The 21,826-nt window shown below is 41.2% G+C and overlaps 1 protein-coding gene across 2 annotated transcripts in view; it reads left to right on the top strand.

Annotated features, from left to right (window-relative positions):
• The window catches only part of LMF1 (lipase maturation factor 1), a 336,726-nt gene that overhangs the window by 30,111 nt on the left and 284,789 nt on the right, over positions 1 to 21,826 (top strand). The window contains exon 3 of one of the 2 annotated variants that reach the window (XM_048866655.2): positions 12,346 to 12,356. The exons of the other annotated variant lie outside the window; for it this stretch is intronic. Coding sequence (XP_048722612.2) covers positions 12,346 to 12,356 — 11 coding nt within the window. The remainder of the gene's footprint in view (positions 1 to 12,345; positions 12,357 to 21,826) is intronic. 2 annotated transcript variants of the gene reach the window in all.

The following is a 21,826-nucleotide window of genomic DNA, read 5'->3' as shown; positions in this document are numbered from 1 at the left end:
TTGGCAATACACCTCAGGAATTTCTTTGTTATTAAGGATTGCTGCTTGACATCCCCCTTTCTCCTCTCCCCTAAAAAAAAAAAAAAAAAAAAAAGGATTATCTCTAGAAACTTAAACCGAAAGTTAAAGGATCTCAGGGGGTCATCCTTCCTGTAGAGGAAGCTGGTTTTGGCACTTCCTACTCATACAGAAAAGAGCGAGCATATCAATTTCAAAGAATGTTGTGAGCAGTTGGTATGACATACTAATGAAACAAAGATTATTACCATGTGACGCTATTGCTTTGCAATACAATTGGGAGCTAATGATACTAATGAAAAACATGTTTGCATTTGAAAGATAAAAATGTAACGATGGCTGATGTCAGTCATGAATCATTTAATATTTTCCCCAAAATGTCAAGTTTTCCCCTCCCCACTCCTGTCATTTTGGTATAATCAACCGTCCTTTAAAAAGGGAGTGTTGCTTATTTATATGTTTGCACAGCACAGTGGGACTTCAATCCTGATAGGTGCTGGTGCCCTACGACGAAAAGATAATCCCATGGATGCCTTTGAATTTTAGATCTTTAAGTGTTGGGAATTTCTAAGTAAAGAGAATGATTCCCCCCTCCCTTTGTTTTGTTTTGAGGCAGTAAGTAACATTTAATAGAATAAGAAGACTAGACAATTAGCTGTTTGTAAATAATGTAAGTTGCGATTTTCAAAAGTTCCTAAAGGGTTAGGAACCCAACTTCTATTAAAAGTCAATGGGATTTAGGCACCCAGCACCCTTCAGATCCTTCGAAAATCCCTGTTTATTCGATGATGGTGAAATGGTTTGAAAAAAACAGGTATAAGTGACATTTATGAATGGGGCAAATTCGTCCATAGTGTGAGCTAGTCTGTGAAGTTGGACCAGATTTGCTCAGGACTGAAAGAGCTTTTGTTGGTAGGAGAAGAGTTCTCAAATGTCATGCTGTATGGTGAAAACTGTTGGTCGCAGGGATCAAAGAGAATTTCATTCCCCCCACCTCCTTTTTTATTTTATTTTTTGCAGTTATCAAGGAGCCTTGTTGCTTTTTCTTGGCCTTCTGTTAGATTTAAGTTTGCATTAGGTCTAGTTATTGGCTACTATCAGGCACAAGGTGCTAGATTCAATACACCTATTATCAGGTCCATAACAAATTCAATTTGTCTATTTAAATACAAATGTTAAAAAAAACATATGTGCCCGTGCCTCTCATGTTATTGTATGATACTCCAGGAAATTATAATAATTCTGCTAGGGCCATTCGTTTTAGTGGGATTAGTGTCCGTTTCAGAGGGCTGAAGCGTTAATACTGTATAAAAACATCAATGTTTGTGTGAACCTGCAATTTTTTAATCTAAAAATGTCTTAAATGAAATTCTTCTCTTCCTTTGATTTATGGTATTTGTTGGTAAAATAGATAGTTTAGGCTTCACTTAAATTAAAATTACCTACGGGTCACCAAATGAAATTAATAGGCAGCAGGTTTAAAACAAAGGGAAGTATTTCTTCACACAACGCACAGTCAACCTGTGGAACTCTTTGCCAGAGGAGGTTGTGAAGGCCAAGACTATAACATGGTTCAAAAAAGAGCTAGATAAATTCACGGAGGATAGGTCCATCAATGGCTATTAGCCGGAATGGACAGGGCTGGTGTCCCTAGCCTCTGTTTGCCAGAAGCTGGGAATGGGTGACAGGGGATGGATCACTTGGTGATGACCTGTTCTGTTCATTCCCTCTGGGGCACGTGGCATTGTCTGCTGTCAGAAGACAGGATACTGGGCTAAATGGACCTTTGGTCTGACCCAGTAGGGACGTTCTTATATCTTAAAGGTTGTGTTGGTGTAAGAGTAAGCAAAAATCTGTTTAAAAAAATCACTGACTCATCAGTTAGTAAGTACTCTGGATATCTTCTGTTGCATAGCACTTATCTTTATACAAGGTACTATGTCAATATCTATGCTAGGAAACTCTGGCATTTCCAAGGACTGTTTAGATACCTGGAATGCCTGTAAAAATACTTTGTGTCCATACATAAAAGCGCTCCAGACGTTCCAATTACTGGTGTGACTGCATCAGATACTGAGAACTGCAGCTGCATTGGTGCAGTTGGTCCTCCCAGTGCGACACCGTGATGCTTCTGACAGCAACGAGTACTGTATATGTTTACATATAAGCTTCTCCAGTCACCTGTTTGAAAATTTGAGCTTATGGCCATTTTATCATGCTGTCTTAATCCTTAGCACTTCATACCTAAATGTCAAATCTCTTGGCTGCCTAATATTAAGAAGTGCTGTTGTCCCAGAATATTAGAGACAAGGTGGGTGAGGTAATATCTTTTATTGGACCAATGCAAGTTGTCTCTGTAATATTAAGAAAACACAGAGGAAGTTGGTGATGTGTATCAGTTGCTTAGCTTCGTAAAAAGCACAAGAAAATAACTTCCTGTAACTTGATGCACTGATCTCAAAGGCAGTGTTAGTGAAAAACACGATTTTTTTGCACCCCTTTTATTTTAAATTTAATCTGATGAAAAGAATGAATAGATCATTAACAAAAGGGAGTGGTGTTGGTAGGGGGTCACACATCAGGGAAGGAGTGGCTTTTATCATATAGATTTTTGTGGCATCTACAATGTTCTAAAATCTATCCACACATGGAAATACACACTGTCTCTCTCAGAGTGTGTTTACAGTCAAAGAAACTTATCAGAAGATTGCATGGTTAATGCGAAGGTTGTGTGGTCTTTAGTGTCTCTGGCAGAGCCCTGTGGTACTACCAGATGAATATTTTTAATTTTGTATTATGTGCCACATCTAATTTTCAGCTGTTGGTTTGGATATTGATTCCACAGCTGAACGACTTAAGAAAAGAATGAATAATGTTTTTAATGAATGCTTTTAAAAAGTTGTAACTTGCCAAATACCTTCATGCAGACAGTGCAGCCCAGCATATGTTCATCTTGCTTAACTAATCTAACTTTTTGGAGCTGCCTGATGGCTTGTGGTTGGAAAGAAGGTTAATGCTCTGATTGGTACAGATTAAAAGCAATCAGGGGTTAGGGAAGTGTCCAAGCCCTCTACAGAATCTTTGTATTCGCTATTTTCTTTAAGGGCCTGATTCTGGAAACTCTTACTACTGAAAATAAGCTCATTAGCTAACCTGGCACTACTCATAAGAGTAAATATTTGCAGGGTCAAGACATGTTGTTTGATGAGCGCTTCAGAAATATTTGAATAAATGGAAGTTCTCTCTCTGAGAATGAGTAGATTCAGGCCCCATGGGACGTGCCCCTGTAATCAATAGCAGAAGGCATATGGAAACATATAGTCCTTTCAGAATAAGGAATTGGAGTCTTATAGAACTTTAATGTGGAAGAAACCAAAAGGGTCGTATAGAAACTACCGTAAAACCTACAGAACGTGGTAGAAAATGATAGCCTTTCTGTAGGCTCGTATTTAGCAGGGAATTATATTCTGTCTGTAGGATTGTTAAAAACAAAACCATAAGAAGGTTGTTCTGTGAAATTCTATATGACTTTACATAAATTCTGGAGGTTCAAGGAAGACTTTATTTGAGAATAAAACAAGGAACTGACAGCCAGGCAGGCAGAATACGTCTGCCAAGCAGGGTGTCAACAGGTGGTATATGAAACTTTCCGACTACTATTTTCTATATGAAAGCTGAACTCCAATGTTTCTGTCATCTCTGTCTTCCCTGACCATGTATCTGTGCATGTGCACAGATACGCCCAAAAATACTCTAATAGAGCCGACCTTTTGTTCCAGGGCTTCAGCTTATTTAAACCGGCAACCTTTTTGTTTTTTTTCCACCAAATATCCGTTTTCACTTGCTGTGCACAATTTTTTACTTTGAGTTCTCTCTCTCTCAATAAGCACAGTGATTTCCATAAAAGTAGGGCAGCCCGATCCAGCTCCCATTGAAGTCAGTGGCAAGGCTCCTATTGATTTCAGCAGGAGTCAGATCCAACCCAGAGTGGGGAAAAGTTTGCAGTACTTCCTTTCATTCTCCCTCTTTGCTTCCTGCGCCGGTGTCACGTTTTCTGCTTTTGATTCATAGTCCAATTTAAGGAGCAGCTTCAAGCAGGATTCCACGGGCTGCCATTTCAGTGACTGGTTTTGGCATTGGAACAGTCTAACCAAAGCTGACTTCATTTGAATTTGGCTACTCCTGTAGCTGCCTAAGCCAGGTCCCATAACAACTTTTAGTTTTGGAAATGAGCATAGACAGAAGCCTTGGCTCGCACCAGCTTTCAGTTAGGTAATTCAATTTTTGGTTGACTTTTAACCAAGCCTTGTAGCCTGCTTTGCAAGGGGACAATCAAATGGTACATTGCCCCTTTCAGTGACTGTGGGAACTGATAGTTGTTACACCGTGCAGAGAACTTTGTGAAAATGCCCTATCATTTAGCAATTTCATATAATTGATTAAATAGCCAGCACTGCTCCATTAGGTGGCATTTCTGAGTTTGCCAGAAGGCTTTGTGGAGTCCCTCTTCTTTCCAATCCCTTTTAACTCTCCCTTGTCAGTACCTTTTCCGCCACCATGAGAAAGAGAGGAACAAACTTTAATTTTCGAGCTCATTTTCTAAAATACAGGTCTTCATTTAAATGTGGATGTTGTGATTACAGAGCTCAGTATCCCAGCTTTTAGAGCTCTGTGACCACAATAAAATGAATCCAGAAACCAAGACAAGTGGTTTCACTTTATTACCATTCTAGCTTATTTCCTTCCCCCCCACGACCGCTGTGGAATACTAAGGCTTGGCAACAACTGAAACCAGCTCTCAAAGATGTTACTTACCCCATGCTTTTGACTTAATGATGTATCCTAAATTAATGAAGAACCAGAGTGTTTCCGTTGTATCGCTTTGATGGATTGTCGGCTGTTGTGGCTTCCAAATGTGTAACTTGAGGTTACTTTAATTATTACTTTTTTTTCCCCAATAATGTGTAAAGGCCCCACTACGGGATTGGGGCCCCATTGCGCTTGGCGTTGTACATGCACACGCAGTGAAAACAGAGTCCCTGCCTCAAAGAGCTGACAGTCTAAGTTTGAGAAGAGACAAACGGATTGATACAGTGCGGGGAGTTCAAGCTAATAGTGAGCTTATGATATACAGTATTCATCATACTACAGTTCACTGATCCATTGGAACGGGTACTTCACCTTGCTTGTGGCCAGAACTGTCTGTCTGTTTGTCACTGCTAGTGGGGAACACTCTGTCCCCTGATGTAGCCTGCAGTTTTAGCTGCCTCCCTGGCGGCAGGTAGACCAGCCAGCCTTCCCTGCTGCCACGCTTTTCAGAAGGAAACTCCAGCCTTTATTTCAAAGCTCTGACAGAGGTTTCTGCTCAGTCAAATATCTGTCTAATTCCCAGATGGCTGCATTTGCCTTTTGGGGAGACTGTGCCCTCAGCTCTGCTTCCCCTGTGGAGGTATTTGCAGCCAGCTGCTGCTCCTGCTGTGGTCAGGGTGTGCTAGGCCAGCTTCCAGCAGAGGCAAAAAGAGAGGTCTGACAGAGTGGTTCACTGGGGAGCTTGGCAGTCTCCGTGGGCAGAGTTTAGTGCCCCTCCTCTTCTCCAGCCCAGTTTGTGTGCGGTTTCCTCAGTCCCGCCCACTGGGCAGGAAAGCAGCCAGACGGGATGGAGAAACCGGCTCCACGGGCAAGCAGCTTGGGCTACGGATGGAGGGCCCTGGACACAGCATGGACGCCGTAAGCCCCAGGCCAGCTCCTTCTTTGAGATCCCCAGATGGGGCCCACGTGGGGGAAGGGAGACAAGGGCTCGCCACTGGAAATGTCTCTGGAGCAATCTCTGTACCTGCTGTCACTTCACCTCTGAAACAGGATTATGGGGACAAACTGAACCTGTGCAGGAGGATTTGTTGTTCGTCTGATCCGTTAAAATAGACCTCCCAATTGCTGCCCTCTCCAATCAGGCCCTTTTTTGACATAGGGAGATTTCTCTCCTGAAACCCTGTCTGGCCATTTTTTTAATTCAGACCCAACTGCACCCATTCTCAAAATTAAATTCAGGAAATATTCTTCCTTCTGTTAAGCATCAAAGTCGAGTCCTAAGGAGCAGAGAAGTCATGTTTCCTTTTATTGAGAAAGGTGGCCACAGGGCCATCAATACATAGATTCGCCGGATTCTTCATATTGGTGTTCCAGAAGTCTTCTGCGTGGCTTTGTGCCCAGGAGAAGGTGGAGGACATATAATATACCTTGTTTTGGATGACAATATTTCAGATTGCCTCGCTTTCTAATTAGATGGTAAGGGGTCTGATGCTAATAGCAGTGAATGGTAACTACTGAGTGGTACCACGTAGAAGCAGAGTACCTTTACAGAGTGGGGACAGGAGATGTTTGCTGCATAATCATTCATTTCCAATAAAATGCTTTGGGAACCTCAAACCCATTCCTGAAACTACACTTCCTTCCTTCAGTGCTTCCATTACTGAAGGTCACCATCACTGGGAAGGTCTTAGGTTAGTCAGGTTTATATATTTAAACCAAATAAATAAATAAATAAATAAAAATTGAAAGTCTGAGCAATTTCCAATTAGCTATCCAAATAATTTGTTTTGTATGGAAAATGTTACATTTCCAAGTTCACTGAATTCTAGCAACAACATATGTATAAATAGTGGAATGTTTTTTTTTATGAATGTTTTCATCTGAAGCAAATTTAATTAAAAACATGTTCACGACCCTTTCATTTTTGCGTTCCGTGCATATTGCAGCACTGAAACTTAATCAGCACAATTTTAGCTCAAATATTTGCTTAAAAGTGAATTTTGATTGTATATTGAATTGTAAAAGTCACAATTTACCATTTTGCATTTAAATATGTAATTCATATTGTGTTGGCTAATGACATAATTCATCCAGTTAGGGAACAGAAATATAATGTGATTTATGTAATCCATACACCATGGACTGAAAATAGTATGTTGAGTTTGTGAAATTCCCAGTTCTGACAATCTGCAGACCCAAAATGATTCACTGTTGCAATTTGCAAAACCAAACCCACACTTTTACTTAACTCTCTCTCTCTGTAATCTGTTTTTATTAAACGTTTCTGCCAAATTCTAAGGGAGGCTATGGGGAGAGAAAGAACTATTTAAAAATTAGTCCTATTTACTGTGTGTTGGTAAGGAGGAGAAGTTTTCAAAAGCAAAAATGGCAGCTAAGCCCCTAACTCCTCTTCAGAGTCAATGGGCATTAGGCACCTTCCTGTCATTTGTGCCTTGAAAATCTCCATAAGAGACCCTGCTGTGTTTATGTACTCATAGTGAGCCGTTCAGTTTGGTTTCCTTGGCGTTTGTATCACGAGCTTCTTCAGAGAAATAAATTCACAAGTGTTTGCTTGTCATCACATGACAAGTTATGGAGCCGAGATTGATGTAATCAGCAACAGACACACGTCAGAAAACTTAATGTGGTTGAAAAGAATACAATTTTTTATTAATTCCTGATTGTGTGTTTTTTGGAATGGGCCTCAGGGGGTTCTTTACGTCTGCCAAGGAAAAAAGAATAATTCGTACAAGTTTATATTTAACTGCACCACAACTGTGGTGGAGAGCAGTGAAGTGGAGGTGCCCTTAATGACAGATATCTTTTATAAAGAGCCACTTTTATTAAGAATGTTAAAACTTATTGCGCTTTTGAAAATAATGGCTTCTATGCAACAGTAGCCCTGTGTGAAATTGTTGTTTAAATATGCAATAAAATACTTGGGTTGATTGATTTTATAACTGTTGGAAGTAAGTGTGTGTGTGTCTGTGTGTGTGTGAGAGAGAGAGAGAGAGAGAGAGAGAGCGCGCAAACATTTGCACAAACATTACGGTAGGATGCTCTCCAGTAAGTAGCACACTAAGTAGTTTTTTTAAACTTTTCTAATTTTTTTGTCTTTAAAAAAATGGCATGTGGTACATTACACATAGTGTTAATTGTGCCTATATGGGATTGTAAAGCGCAGAAGAAAGCATGTTTTTGGGCCTGATCCTGAAAGCAGGACTGAGTATAGACTATGTTCCTGCAAACATTTACCCACATTTCTTGTCCAATTGGGTATGTATACACTGCAGCTGGGCACATGTCTCCCAGTGCCAGGAGACAGACTCGTGTCAGAGCCACTCAAGCTAGTTCCCTCAAAGCATTTTTTCTATCAGAAAATAGTTTCATTGAAATAAAAATGTTTCATGGGAATATGTCGATTTTTGAGGAAATTTTTGATGGGGAAAAAGTTGAAATGAATGATTGAACTGTTTCAGCTTTTTTGTTTTGGTAAGGTCAAAATGATTCATTTTGACTTTAATGCAGTCAAATGTTCATTTTAATGTATTACCAAATAAAAGACAATAATGAATCAAAAGAAGATGTTTTTTACGTTATCGAAACAAAATGTTTTAATGGTTCCAAATTGAAATTAGTTGGGAATTTTCATTCCACAGGAAGCTTACTTAATTTTGGCTTTTGTTCTGATTTGAGTTGAGTACAGATTTCAAAATGTTGCAATTTCCTGCAGAATGGAAACTCTGGTTTCCAATGGGCTGTAATTAGCACCATTCAAATCACGCATCCAGTAGCAGCTGGTGTATTGGATGTACTCCTGTTGTTTGTTTAAAAAAAAAAATCAAAGATGTGGGTAAATAATCCACCTGTGAAAGTGAACATTGGCTTTTCAGCACTATAGCAATATCCTTTAGGCCAGGGGTTGGCAACCTTTCAGAAGTGGTGTGCCGAGTCTTCATTTATTCACTCTAATTTAAGGTTTCGCTTGCCAGTAATACATTTTAACGTTTTTAGAAGGTCTCTTTCTATAAGTCTATAATATATAACTGATGTAAAGTAAATAAGATTTTAAAAATGTTTAAGAAGCTTCATTTAAAATTAAATTAAAATGCAGATCTTATCAGTTTAGTGTGATCCTTGCCCTTGCTGAGTTTTCCAATGTCTGGCACGTATTTAGATACTTTAAGCTGCACACAGGCTTCTGAGTGATCAGTTGTTAACTGGCTCCAAGAGGGACAGAGGACAGATTTCATGTGTGAAAATACCTGTTCACACAGGTATGAGGATCGAAATGCTGAAAGCATTGCAAATGGAATTTTCTTCAAACAGTTACATTTCACTGGCAGGGACATCCAGCAGGTCAGAATAGAGGTCCCATGATCTCTCTCGGTAGCTTCAAGTGCACTCTGCAGATCTCCAAACTTTGATGCCCACAATTCTGAGCTTTTTAACTGAATGAGCTGCATTTCGAAATCTTCAGCATCCATCTACTGAAATAGAGACAAATCCAAGTTGCTTTCGCTGAACTTTTCAGGTTTAATTAGAAAAGAAAGCATTGGGCCAAATTGCTGGAAATCTTGAAATCTGTCAGAAAATTCTGATTCCCGTTCTTGCAGGTACATTCTAATCTCAACGTCAAACGCAGCGTGCTGGTCCACGTGGCGTCATAGTGATGGAAGCAGCAAATCAGGACTTAAAAATATCCCCGTACAGTGGTGCTGGAACAATTTTTAAGGTGGGGGTGCTGAGCTGTGCCCCTTCTTGCCCCTGTCTGCACCCCTCATTGCCCCAGGCTGGGGCCAGTGGGCCACACCTGGGGGCGGGAGCAGAGCCCTGGGCCGGAGACCGGAACCCCAGGTCGACAGCAGAGCCCCCCAGGGCCGGCAGCGGGCTGAGCGGGGCTGGCGGCCGGTACGCCAGGCCAGCAGTGGAGCCCCCGGGACCGGTGGCCAGGACTCAGGCCATGTGAATGCCGCTGAAAATCAACTCGTGTGCCGCCTTTGGCACGCATGCCATAGGTTGCCTACCCCTGCTTTCGGCTCTAACAATGGTTGCATAGTAAAGTTTTTAATACTGTCACTGGAGCTTGGCTGCATCTTTGTGTGAAAAGTGCTTAGGATGTTTTGGAAACAATATCAAAGAGTAACCACACAGTACAACCTCACTAATCTGCACTTCTGACTAGGCTGCTGCTCGCTGTGGATTGCGGAATTTTGCAAGTTAGGCACAAAGTGAGGAGAGGCCCTTAAAAAAAGCTAATGCAGCCTTGCAGGTGTATTTTATCAATTGTACTTTGGTTTTCTATTTTACCATGCTTTGTAAAGTGCTAGTAAATATAACCTAGCACATTCTGTAATAATAATAATACAGAAATGTCAGTAATATATAATATTTCCTTTTCCAGATAAACTTATCAAGTAAGGTAAATGTGTGACAGTGACTTGCTTGAAGCAATGGTCTCAAGTTGCAGTGAGGGAGGTCTAGGTTGGATATTCGGAAACACTATTTCACTAGGAGGGTGGGGATGCACTGGAATGGGTTACCTAGGGAGGTGGTGGGATCTCCATCCTTAGAGGTTTTTAAGGCCCGGCTTGACAAAGCCCTGGCTGGGATGATTTAGTTGGGGTTGGCCCTGCTTTGAGCAGGGGATTGGACTAGCTGACTAGGTCTCTTCCAACTGAGGTCTCTTCCAACCCTGATATTCTATGATGTCGCATGGGAAGTAGATGGCAGAGTTCAGTGCCCTATCCACTGGCCCACGCTGCCTCCCTTTGGGCATACTATATAAGACCTCCCTGTAGCATGTTTTCTGAAAGGCAGGAAGACCAGTAGTTTTTTGTGTGCGTTCGTAAGGTTCTACTGTAGAAGGTAGAGCCTGTTTCTTGAGGTTGAAAGCCATTGCACTAGACCTATATGGCCTTATCCTCTTAAAAAACAGACTTCACTCCTTCAGCACCTAAAACTCCCACTTGACATCAACAGGAGTTTGGGGTGTTCAGTGGTATTGGACCCTTATTTTGTGGTGTTATCAAATGGCAGGGACTTGGGTTATAACTAGTGAGATGAGAACATGCAAATTCCCTAGGCAGCTTGGAAAGTTGGCATAAAAATGTGTATTGGTAGCTGATTCTGAAGAATGAGCACCTTCAACTCCTGGTTACGTCAGTAGGATTTGCAGGAGAATTCATTTATTCTTATGTATTTTTAGAGGCAATCTGGTCTAGTGACTAGGACACTGGACAAGGAGTCAGGAGACCTTGGTTGTATTCCTGGCGTGACTGTGACCTTGGGTGAGTCCCTTGATCTGTCCGTGCTTCTGTCTCTCTCATCTATTGGGTGTGTAAACTCTTTGGGCAGGGACCGTCTCTAGCTATGGGTTTGTACACCTTGCACAATGGGATCTGATAGGCGCTACAATAAGACAAGTATCTTCTTTCATCCTGGAGCGTCTTTGAAGACATGGGGAGCAGTACAGTATCACCATTCATTCCTGTCCGTGGCTCGTTCCTCCGTTAAACCCAGAGAGAATAATAATAAATATCATCTTGGTTCATTCTGGAGAACTGACAACCTTGATAAGTTAGATTTGACAGGATGTAAATGTTCCCCTACTCTTGAGCAAGACGCTATATTTTTCCAGTGAATAAAAATATTTATCTGACCAGCACTTTAAATGTGTGTCTGTCTTGTCTGTTGGGTTAACTAATAAATTTTTCTTGCTATTTTACATACGGTGACATTGAGGCATGGAGTGAAGGTCATAGAGGGAATTGGCCCGGGAGGTTGGGACTAGAATTCGGACGTCCCTCGCTTTCTGTGCTGTGGTTATTCCGCCAGTTCATGTACCTTCTCTTTTAAAATACACAATCACGAGCCCTAAGTGGCCTGGAACTGCCTCTCCTCCTGCACTCTTGTGTCACGGTCAGTATGGAGGCTCAAGCTTCGTTCCCCTTGTTATAAAACAGAGCTGGCAGTGCGTCCTCTGGGAGGGCTCTGAGACTCTAGAACTTGTCCTCCTCCCCCTGCCCGATCTGAAATAGACCAAATTTGGGGACTTTCCAGGCATGCTGCAAAAGGACACCTGTTTGAGAGGGTCTCCGGAGAAGGCTGAGGGTGTATTTCCTAGATGATGGAGGGGAGGTGGTTGGCTAGCCAAATTTTAATAGACCTGATTTCAGAGCTGCTGAGGTTTAATTTAATTGTATATATTTGTATGATCATTTTAGGGTGCGTAGAGCCTTGGACAGGCATCTTAGTTATTTTAAATCTAAATAAATAATAAAATAGCTGATTGGGCTAGCATTCAATATTTATACCTTGCATATCTCTAGCCACTGTGAGTAGAAATTCACCGTTTGTGCATTTGTTACATTATGTATTTAATGTTTACATTAGTACAGACACGTTGCCATAGACATTTTGAAATCCGAATCCATGTGAAATAAAAGTAACTTGAGACAAAGGTCAATAAGAATGATTAGCCCAGATTTTAATTTTTTTTTCCATTTTATTTTGCAGGTATTCCTTTGGTAAGTGAATGTAAATCAGAAAAAATATCTGCAGTAATTCTTTATGAGTGCATTTTGTGGGTAGGTAGCTTTTAAATTATTCTCTTTCTCTTTCTCTGTCTCTCACACACAAAGGAATATTATAGTTATAATAATTTCTGCACTGCTCAGTCCCCTATCAGACTTAAAGAAATCTTCCGTATATTCTATACATACCTTAAGCAAGGGGAAACTGCTCTAATGTCTATGTTGAAATTGACTTAATGAGAGATCCTGTATTAGGTAAAGAAAGCATGTGGGTTGGTCTAACTGCAATTTCTCCTGGACATGTCACATGACTCACATGGTGTGAGCTCATTTTTTGACTGCGACAATGCCAAAGATTAAACCAGGTTTGAGACCGAGAGTAAGAGCGTGGGCTGGAGTAATGAATGTGGGGTTGGGAATCTGGAGACCCAGCTTTGCCAGTGGCTTGTATGAATTAGGGAAGCAATTTCACCTCTGTCTCAGTTTTCCTGCTGGGGTGAAATGCAGATAATACTTCACGGGGGGTCAGGGGAATGAATGTCCATACAGCGCTTAGAACAGACACGTTTCTGTATAAGTACTAAGTATCCTGAACCTCCCTGTCACTGTACTGTACCGGTTCTGTAGATAAATAGAGGAGTCTTGTTCCAGGGCTGGCACTGATCAATAAAATCCTCTTTAATACAGAAACCATACAGCTAGAATTTATGAAATCTATATAATTTAGTGTAAAGGCCATTCTTCTTATATATGTATTATCGACTACCCCTCAAAATTGACAGGAAGAGAACTTTTGTTTACCTTTGAATGGATTTAGTCCTCCTTTACTTGTTAATTATTTGATTTGATTTGAAGAGGGAATGCAGAGTAGAACTAGATAGAACTAGAAACAGCCTACAGGGTATATGCAGGGATCATCAGGCATGATGCTTTGTGTTATGAAGAGCTGGAGAACTGGGAAGAAATATTATTTTCCACCTCTATTATCTACTTGCTGGAGAGGTTTACATGCTTGCTTTTAGGTAAGCTTTCCAGGTCTGGGTTGGATTTTTATGACCAAATCTAGTTTTATTATTTAGGATTTTTTAAACACCTGATTACTTCCATAAAGTTATTAAGGACAGCCAGCATAGTTTTAGCTTGTATTGTCCATCTTAAATAATATTTTTCCAAGTTTCCTTATTGGTCGTAGAGGAAACTCAGCTCTTCCAAAAACGTTGACTGTGTCTGCATTATCTCCTGAAAGGACAAACACCCTGCTCTGATTAATCAGGTCCTTTGTACGCAGTGGGATCTCTCTTTTCATTTTTGAATAAAATGCTATTTCTGAATAAGATGAATGAGATGTAAATCTTAAACTACTTTTGTGAGAGTACAGGAAAACCACAATATTTTTGTTATAATATAGCTGAAACAACAACATTGTGATCCATTTCTTTTGCTGTAGAAATACATTAAATATTGCTGAGCTTTGAAAGCTGTTCCACACTTTGGTAGCATCTACTTCAAAGAATTATCTGAAAAATTTCCGGAGTGATCTTTGGAAATGCTGACGGTTGCTGTTCCCCTGCAGGAAGTGTGCTTTTTTTGAGACATCTTAGGATGGATTTTGGTAGCCTCCTTGAAAACTGCAGGCTGTCCCTATGAATTTTAAAGAACTCCAGAGTCTGGCAATAGTTGGAAATAACAACAAGCTGTTAGGCCAAATGGGATCAACTGGTATTGCCACAGGTTTTGCTCTTTGCTCTCTTTACGGCTGTCAGGTAACAGTTATTAAAAACACTCCTCACTTCAGGCAATGAACTGTGAAACAGACATGCTGCAGCTTTCACAGGGCACAGGCTTGCATTTTGCTATTTCTCTTTAAAAGGTGAAAGGAGTACGTTGCAACGCACATCCCATCGCTGCTGCAGCCTGGGAAATTAGACCTGTTTTGACATTAGTGGGGTTGTAGTAATCCTTCTGCCTTTTTTTATTATTCTTATTCAGAAATGATGTTTTAAAATGTCATGTTTTATCGAGTTGGTGGTGGTGAAAGGGGTCAGACTGATCGTGACAAAGAAGGAAGTCCTTTGTTTATCCACCAGGCAGGTACAGCACTGACCGTGCAAGGTTCTCCAGCACCATCTGGCTAATGTGCCTCAACTGTAACCTGATGGAACCGCTTTCTGGATAGTTTTAATCCTCTGTTGATTCTCCGCTGAGACTAATAAGAAGGCTCTTGGGAACAGATGGAGTCACTATCCTGTTCTCAGTGGCGCGCACACGCTCAGTTAGCGTCCAGATGCTCAAGTCCTTGAGGGCTGGGCTTTTGTGGCACCTCTGCAAGTGAAATCCCACTTTGAGCTTCCTCCTGGAGCTTGGCTGTCCTTGGGGTTCCCCTTCATGACATCTCTGGTTCCAGTGCCTCAGAGAGCCACTTGTGCCTCTGTAATATCCTAGGGGGACCTGCATCTGCCACAGTCAGCGGAACAGACTCACCAGCTTTATGCAGGGTTTCGTTACCCCCTACCAGCTCAAGGGAAGATTCTCACCAGCCAGTTACAGGTCTAAATGGTGGTGGCAGGAGTGGTGTTTTCATAAGGGCACTTCTCCTGATGGTTTGGAATGAGCCAGAAACCACCAAGTTAATTTCATAGACCACTGACCAGCTCTGGGGCAGGTATAATTTTCTGTCATTGTGGATCCATTCTGAATAAAAACAGTTTATCTGAAGGGGTCCCTGTTCAGGCGGAAGGGTTTTTGGGCAAACTGGAGAAAGTCCAGAGGAGAGCAGCAAAAAGGATGAAAAGTCTAGAAAACATGACCTATGAGGAAAGATTGAAAAAATCGGGTTTGTTTAGTCTGGAGAAAAGAAGACTGAGTGGAGACATAACATTCTTCAAGTACGTAAAAGGTTGCCCTAACGTGAAGGGTGGTAAATTGTTCTCCTTAACGATTGAGGACAGAACAAGAAGGAATAGGCGTAAATTGCAACAAGGGAGATTTAGGTTAGACATTAGGAATAACTTGCTCTCACTGTCAGGGTAGTTAAGCACTGGAACAAATTACTTAGAGAGGTAGTGGAATCTCCATTATTGGCGGTTTTTAGGAACAGCTTAGACAAACACCTGTCAGGGATGGTGTTGATAACACTTGGTCCTGCCTCAGTGCGGGGGACTGGACTAGATGACCTATCAAGGTCCCTTCCAGTCCTACATTTCTTTGATTCTAATGGCTTCAAATCCCATTACGAGTCTCCTAAAATAATCCCATACATTTTTTTTCCCATTTGGAGCCTGATTTCAGTGGGTTAACACAGTGATTCCCTCCCCCCCCCCCCCGCCATGGTGTTTTCACCTTATCTCTGCTCTATAATGAACTATAGAAAGAGATGCTGCACTGAAACATAGGCTCTGTGTAGGCTTTCTTTCATTTGTCTTGCCATACTGGCATATTAATTAGTACCCCAGAAATTCAAACAATAATTTGATAGCCTTTGATGGCATAACGTCACGTATTGCTGAGGAAAAGCTGGTAGAATGAGATGTCAGTGGAGTGGGGAAAGACCAGCACTGTTGCAGAAAGGTTGGACGAATCCTATGGATTTGTATTGGGCATCTGTGGCTCTCCTTATAGAGTACAGATCCAGATATGTTGCAGGAAGATGCCATTGTAATAAGACACCTTTTGGAGTAGTGTTTTTGCTTTTCTACAAGGAACACTTGGAGCTGTCGAAGGCAAAAAAGCATCTATTTGTCTTCCAGAGAACTGTGCGCAGTTATCAACATGACCCTTAAATCGAGGGAGCGGGGAAACAATTTATCTAATTTGATTCTTGATGCAGAAAGGGTTCATATTTAAAGCCAAAATAAATGGTTCCTTGGGGAGAGTTCAGAGTCTACTTTCCACGGTCCCTGCAAGTGACTTCTATAGGTGAAGTTGAATGTGTATTATTAGAGTACGAATTTCCAGTCTTGCAGAGAACATCTGTAGATTCTGGTGGGGAAAGAAGACAATTAGAACTTCATTGTATTTACTCTTTAGTTTATATTTCTTCTCACTTTACTTGTAAACACAGAATTTCAAATTAATAACTCTATACCTGTGCCTCCTCCAAATGTTATGTTGTTTCTCATTAGACTTCTTATTTCATAGTTTCAGATGAAGTGTTTGATTAAAGGAGGAGGAATAAAAAGTTTAGAGCCATAATTCTCCATTACTTGTAAAATCCTCACTTGTACTTAACTTCAATGCAAATTGTTCTGAGAGGAGGATTTTCTTTTAAAAGGTCTTTAGGGATCTTGAATTTTAGATTTGCATTGACATAAAATGAAACGTTAAAGTGCATGGTTAGAGTTTTGGATTTTACTGTACTGGATTGAGGCACATTTCCTTTGGGAGTGTTTCTGTAGAAGGGGTAGGAGCATTCTGTGCCAAAGAGACCTATCCGCATAAAAGAGCGGAGTTTTCTTATTTGTCCTCCAATATCAGATAGTATTGTTGTGGGCAGGGAAGAAAAATGTGATTAAGTTTCAGGGGTTAAGGAGAAGCCAGATCAGCATTATTCCAAAGCCTAAACTGAAATGCAGTACAGATGTAAGCCATTTTCATTAAAAGTGGAGGTGGGCCTGGGCTGGGATATTTGCATCTGGATCCCAGCTTGCCCAAAGCTAGGCGATTGTTCTGGTTTGGGTGCAACTCTGATTAAAAGAATATATTTTGGATGCTGTGTTCAAACCAAAAGTGGCAGAGTGAGATGGTGCACCAAAGCGTTCAGTCTACGGGGTAAGAGAACATAAGAATTATAGTAGCGTACAGTAGCACTTATTACATCAGTAGCTTACGGTGACCCAGAGCTAATCTGAGGCATGCTGTGGTAATGCATTATGGTGGGGAGGAGATAGAAGTAGTAGAATGAACAGGACAAGATAATTTTTTAAAATTATTTCTGTGGAATTTGCTTTCTGTTTTTACAGATATGCAGAGTCTAGTTTCATTCCGTTAAGAATTTTAGCAAACCTCTGGGAATACCCATTTGGACACCCATATGGTGATAGAATTCCAGTTTTGGGGGTGGGGGGGGGTGTTGGATGCTGATAATTCCTTTTCCTGGCTAACATTGTGATCTGGGGTTCCTATTTCTCGTGTAAGAGTGGGAAACTTTTCCCTCTGCCTTATTAAATCTATTTTTCAAACTGTCACTTAACCAGGTCTAGTGACAGAGTCGGATGTTTATGTGGCCCTGGACACTTGAACTCTGGTGTTTTCAATCACAACAGCACCTCTTGCCAGCCGTTGTGAATTAAATACTCCTCATGACCTCTTACCCTCGCCGCTCTTAAATTCATGCTTTAAAAACAGCTTAATGAGGGGTTTACTGGCCCAATTGGAAGTTTTTATTAAAACCTATTAGTGCACTAGAGTAGCCTGCCTGAAGGAAACGATTAGCCCAAAGCAACTAAATTCAAGCTGGCCCCTAGCCACACCAGGTTTTCTCTAAACTGTTTCCAGACCCACGTTAACCCTCACACTGCAGCTTGCATGGTATTCATATCCTCTGGTTTAATTTATGGCTTGTCTGATTCACCCCCCAACCTACCTCCTTCCCCCCATGTTCACGAAAGCATTTTGTTTTAATTTAATTATGCTCTCAATAAGGGGCAACTTCCCTTTATCCAGGTCTGACTTATCTGGGAGCCTCAAATGTGTTGAACTAGCTCCCAGAATTCTCCACTGATCCCAGCCAGAGATGAGCTTTTGTGCAAGTTGGTCATTTGGAGGCCAGATGGATGAGGGCAGTAATGTTCAAGCTGTGGGTTCTGAGCTGCATTTGTTTCTGCATAGGGCCCTCTCCTCAGAGATTTCAACAAGGAGCATGGTGCTGATGTAGCAATGGCTTTGACAAGATGGGGGCAGTTTTACAACAGGGCTCTGTGTGTGTGTGTTTGCGTATGGTCTGGTGAAAAGGCCTGCCACTGACTTGCTGTTTGATCTATCACAAGGCTCTTAGTCTCTGTGCCTCATCTGCAAAATTGTCAAGTGCTTAAATGCCCCAAAGATGAAAGATGCTATAGAAGTCCCCACTATCAATGTTACAGAGTCAGGTAGCTAAAGAAAGCAGGAGAGAACTTCTGTCTTGCTTTAGGGTTTAAGAAAGTTGCTCTGTTAGGCCCTGAGCCTGGAAGAGGCTGATCTCCCTCCACTGTCTGTCCCACATTGAGGGTAATTAACTGTCACTTTTGCATGTATTCTGTTTCCCCATCTCTCCCACTCCACCCCAGCCTGTGTGTCTCATCCACCTGTTACATTTTGTCTTTTAGGCTCTTTGAGGGAGGACTGTCCTTTCTTAAGTGTTTGTGCAGCCCCTTGCCTGGCTGAGGCCTCTAGGTACGACTGCAATATAAATGTTTAATCATAAATTTGTCATCTTGACGTATTCTGAATCTGTTTTAATTTTTTGGCGTCTCTTTACAACTCCATATGCTGATGAAGTAACTCTTCAGTCGCTAATGAGAACATTCCAGTGCCCTGTGGATCGTTGCCATGTATGTCGGATGTTCTCGTGCACCTTTTTAACCTTCGTTGTTGGCCAGTAAATGGAGAAGAAAACTTGAAGATGCACGAGTACTCTGGTTTATAAGGCCGTGTACCTGTATTAAACTGGAGAGACTCCAGCTCCCTCGCTGAAAGCCAGCATGTAGAAAACACCAGCAATCATTTTGAAAACTAGGTGGTTGACAATCTGTCATTAGATTGTCACTTAAATGGGTAGGATTTATGGCCTGGAATGTTGTATTCAGCATTGACAGTGTAGTCCTCCATAGAGTTAAACTAACAAAAACAAAAAAAGCCACTGTCCCTTTTGACACCAGAAATTTCCTATGAGATGTAGCGTAGGCTTCTTTGTTCTTGCGAACAAATGGGTGTGCCAGACTTGCTGGGTATCTCCTCAGAAGAATACTCTGGAAAAATCTGCCATTAAAGTTATTACTGTAAAGTAGTGTCTTTGATTGCAGCAATTATGCAAATGAATATAAGGGATAAAATACATCTTATCGAGGGCTGATACAAATGGTGATGCTGGAATGAGTGCATAACTTTTTGAAACAGATCTTTCTCTTGCAAGTAATTTTCTTCAGCAGTTTGCCAAGTCAACTGGATGTCAATCTATGTAACCAGTATTTGGCCTGAAGATGCTATTTTATTGTCTCTTGATATAGGAATGTGGAGCCAGTCAGCTGATCTACCAGAATTTTTTTTTTTTTTACTAAGCTATGAATTTCTCTAAGACTTTGTGCCTTGCTATGTCCGGGCTTTATAGAATAACCAAATGATTTTCACACACAGACTTCTGTAGATCACATCACAACGCTGTAGTTACTGGGTGTGGAGCTCTGCTTCTTCCACTGTTTGGGTAGCTGTTCCTCACCTGGGTTTCATTTTGAGTGTATGAATGATCCTTCAGTCCTCAGACCCAGTTCCTTACGTCTCCCTGGAAATCTCTTTGAGCTGAGCAGATGGTTAACTGGAAATTAGGTAGCATTTGTGTTATGGTAGCACCCACAATGTGCTGAGGGTTGCCTACACCTGTAGAAAAACATATTTCCTGTCCCAAGGAGCTTATGGTCTGAGGAAGTTTGGATATCATAAGACGTCTCCTTCCTGTTACAAGCACTAAGAAAAGTCAGTCTTATAATAGTGCAGGAAAGGATTCTAGACTAGAGTCCTTAACTGTGGTGATAATAAAGGTTATGTGGTAGGATGGTAATCTTCAAAATGCTGTACAATTATCAAGTTGATTGAGCCTTGCAACTCCCCGGTGAAGTATTTTTACTCCCATGTTAGAGTGATTAAAGTGAGGCAGAGAAGTTAAATGACTTTCCCAAATTTCATACAAATTATCATCAGTGTTTAGAATGAAGGAGTCTGTTGTGCTCTGTTAAACGACTACCTCCTACTCCAAAGATGGCTGGATTCTGGTTGTGCTTGATCAGATCTTCCTCTATATCTCACCTGCTTCAGGGGGGGCTCTGAGCTTGAGTTAATCCACCATTTTGAGACCCTGTAATATAAAGGTGCCATAGAAATGCAAAATATATCTTGGTGATATCTTCGCTATGGTAACTGCTTTGTATGGTTGAAAAGTACATGCAAAAAACCCCAAACCAAACTAACTACCCCTCCCCTTTGCGAGTTCTGCAGTGGCAGCACCAAAGAAAAGACTTCCCAAGAGGCCTTGAAGCTTCTGGAATTTAGCTTGGCATGCATATCTGGTGAAGGAGCAATGGACTATTTTGATCACCAGTTCGTTCAGTGATGGATCACAATAATGCACCAGGGATGTGTGTGTAGCAAACCGTAACCTTTCCCAACAGCAGGAAAAGGAAGAGATCATTGTTAGATCAGTATTGGAATTACAGGCATGTGCCACTTTAATATTCTCAAACAGTTCCAGCTAGAAAGCCCTATTCTGTGGCATCAAGTATGATAGTTGGCCATTGCAGTCATGGTGTCTGTTTTGTGAGTAGATGCACAAGTAGCATGTTTACCCTGTTCAAAGCATCAAACTTGTATCTCCCTGTACAGTACATTTTCTCCTAAAATTGTTTTCTCCCCTTTCTCAGGAGTTTGATGCCTTCCTTTCTCTTTAAGGAGGATTTATTCATTGCAATGGCATTCACTTCTGCTTAGATCTGTATCCTTTTAATGGGGCTAGAGGACATTGGCATCTTTCTAATTGGTATGGATTCTTTTCTGAATCTGTCTATCCCTTTTAGCCAGAGTTTGACTATGCAGACCAAACTCAGTTAACCTAAGTTGAAATAAACATAAGAGACTTCAGCTCTTATCACACATACTTTAACAGTTCGGTGCTGGCAGTTGGTTCTCTTGTGTGCATTGTAAAGTGAGCACTTGCATTTCTTATTTGGTAATCCATTACTCAGGATTGTGAGCTTAACTGGGGTCCATATTTTTAATCTTCTGATCATTCTGTGGCTTAGTGCAGCTGCACAGTTCTGGCTTCCTGTTAAAGGAGCAAAGGATTGAGATGTGATGCCACCACAGTCCCTTTTCAGTTTAAAAATGTTAATAATGTAATAAAACTGATACTTTAACGTGGAGATATGCCTGGACCAAAGCTCTTGATCTGAATGCACACAAACTTTGAGGAAGTTCCATTTACATGCAAACATCCCAGTTGGACGCATTTCAACTTATCTGTGTAGAGAACCTTCTATGCCAAATTTCAGTGTTAGTCTGTATCCACAAAAAGAAAAGGAGGACTTGTGGCACCTTAGAGACTAACAAATTTATTTGAACTTAAGCTTTCGTGAGCTACAGCTCACTTCATCCGATGCATTCAGTGGAAAATACAGTGGGGAGATTTATATACACAGAGAACATGAAACAATGCGTGTTACCATACACACTGTAATGACAGTGGGGGGGGGGGGGGTGTGAGGTATTTCCAGCAGTTGACA

The sequence above is a fragment of the Caretta caretta genome, chromosome 10 (assembly GCF_965140235.1).
Source record: "Caretta caretta isolate rCarCar2 chromosome 10, rCarCar1.hap1, whole genome shotgun sequence".
Classification (NCBI taxonomy): domain Eukaryota; kingdom Metazoa; phylum Chordata; order Testudines; family Cheloniidae; genus Caretta; species Caretta caretta.
The sequence above is the reverse complement of the archived record's forward strand: the minus strand, read 5'-3'. Positions and strand labels throughout refer to the sequence as shown.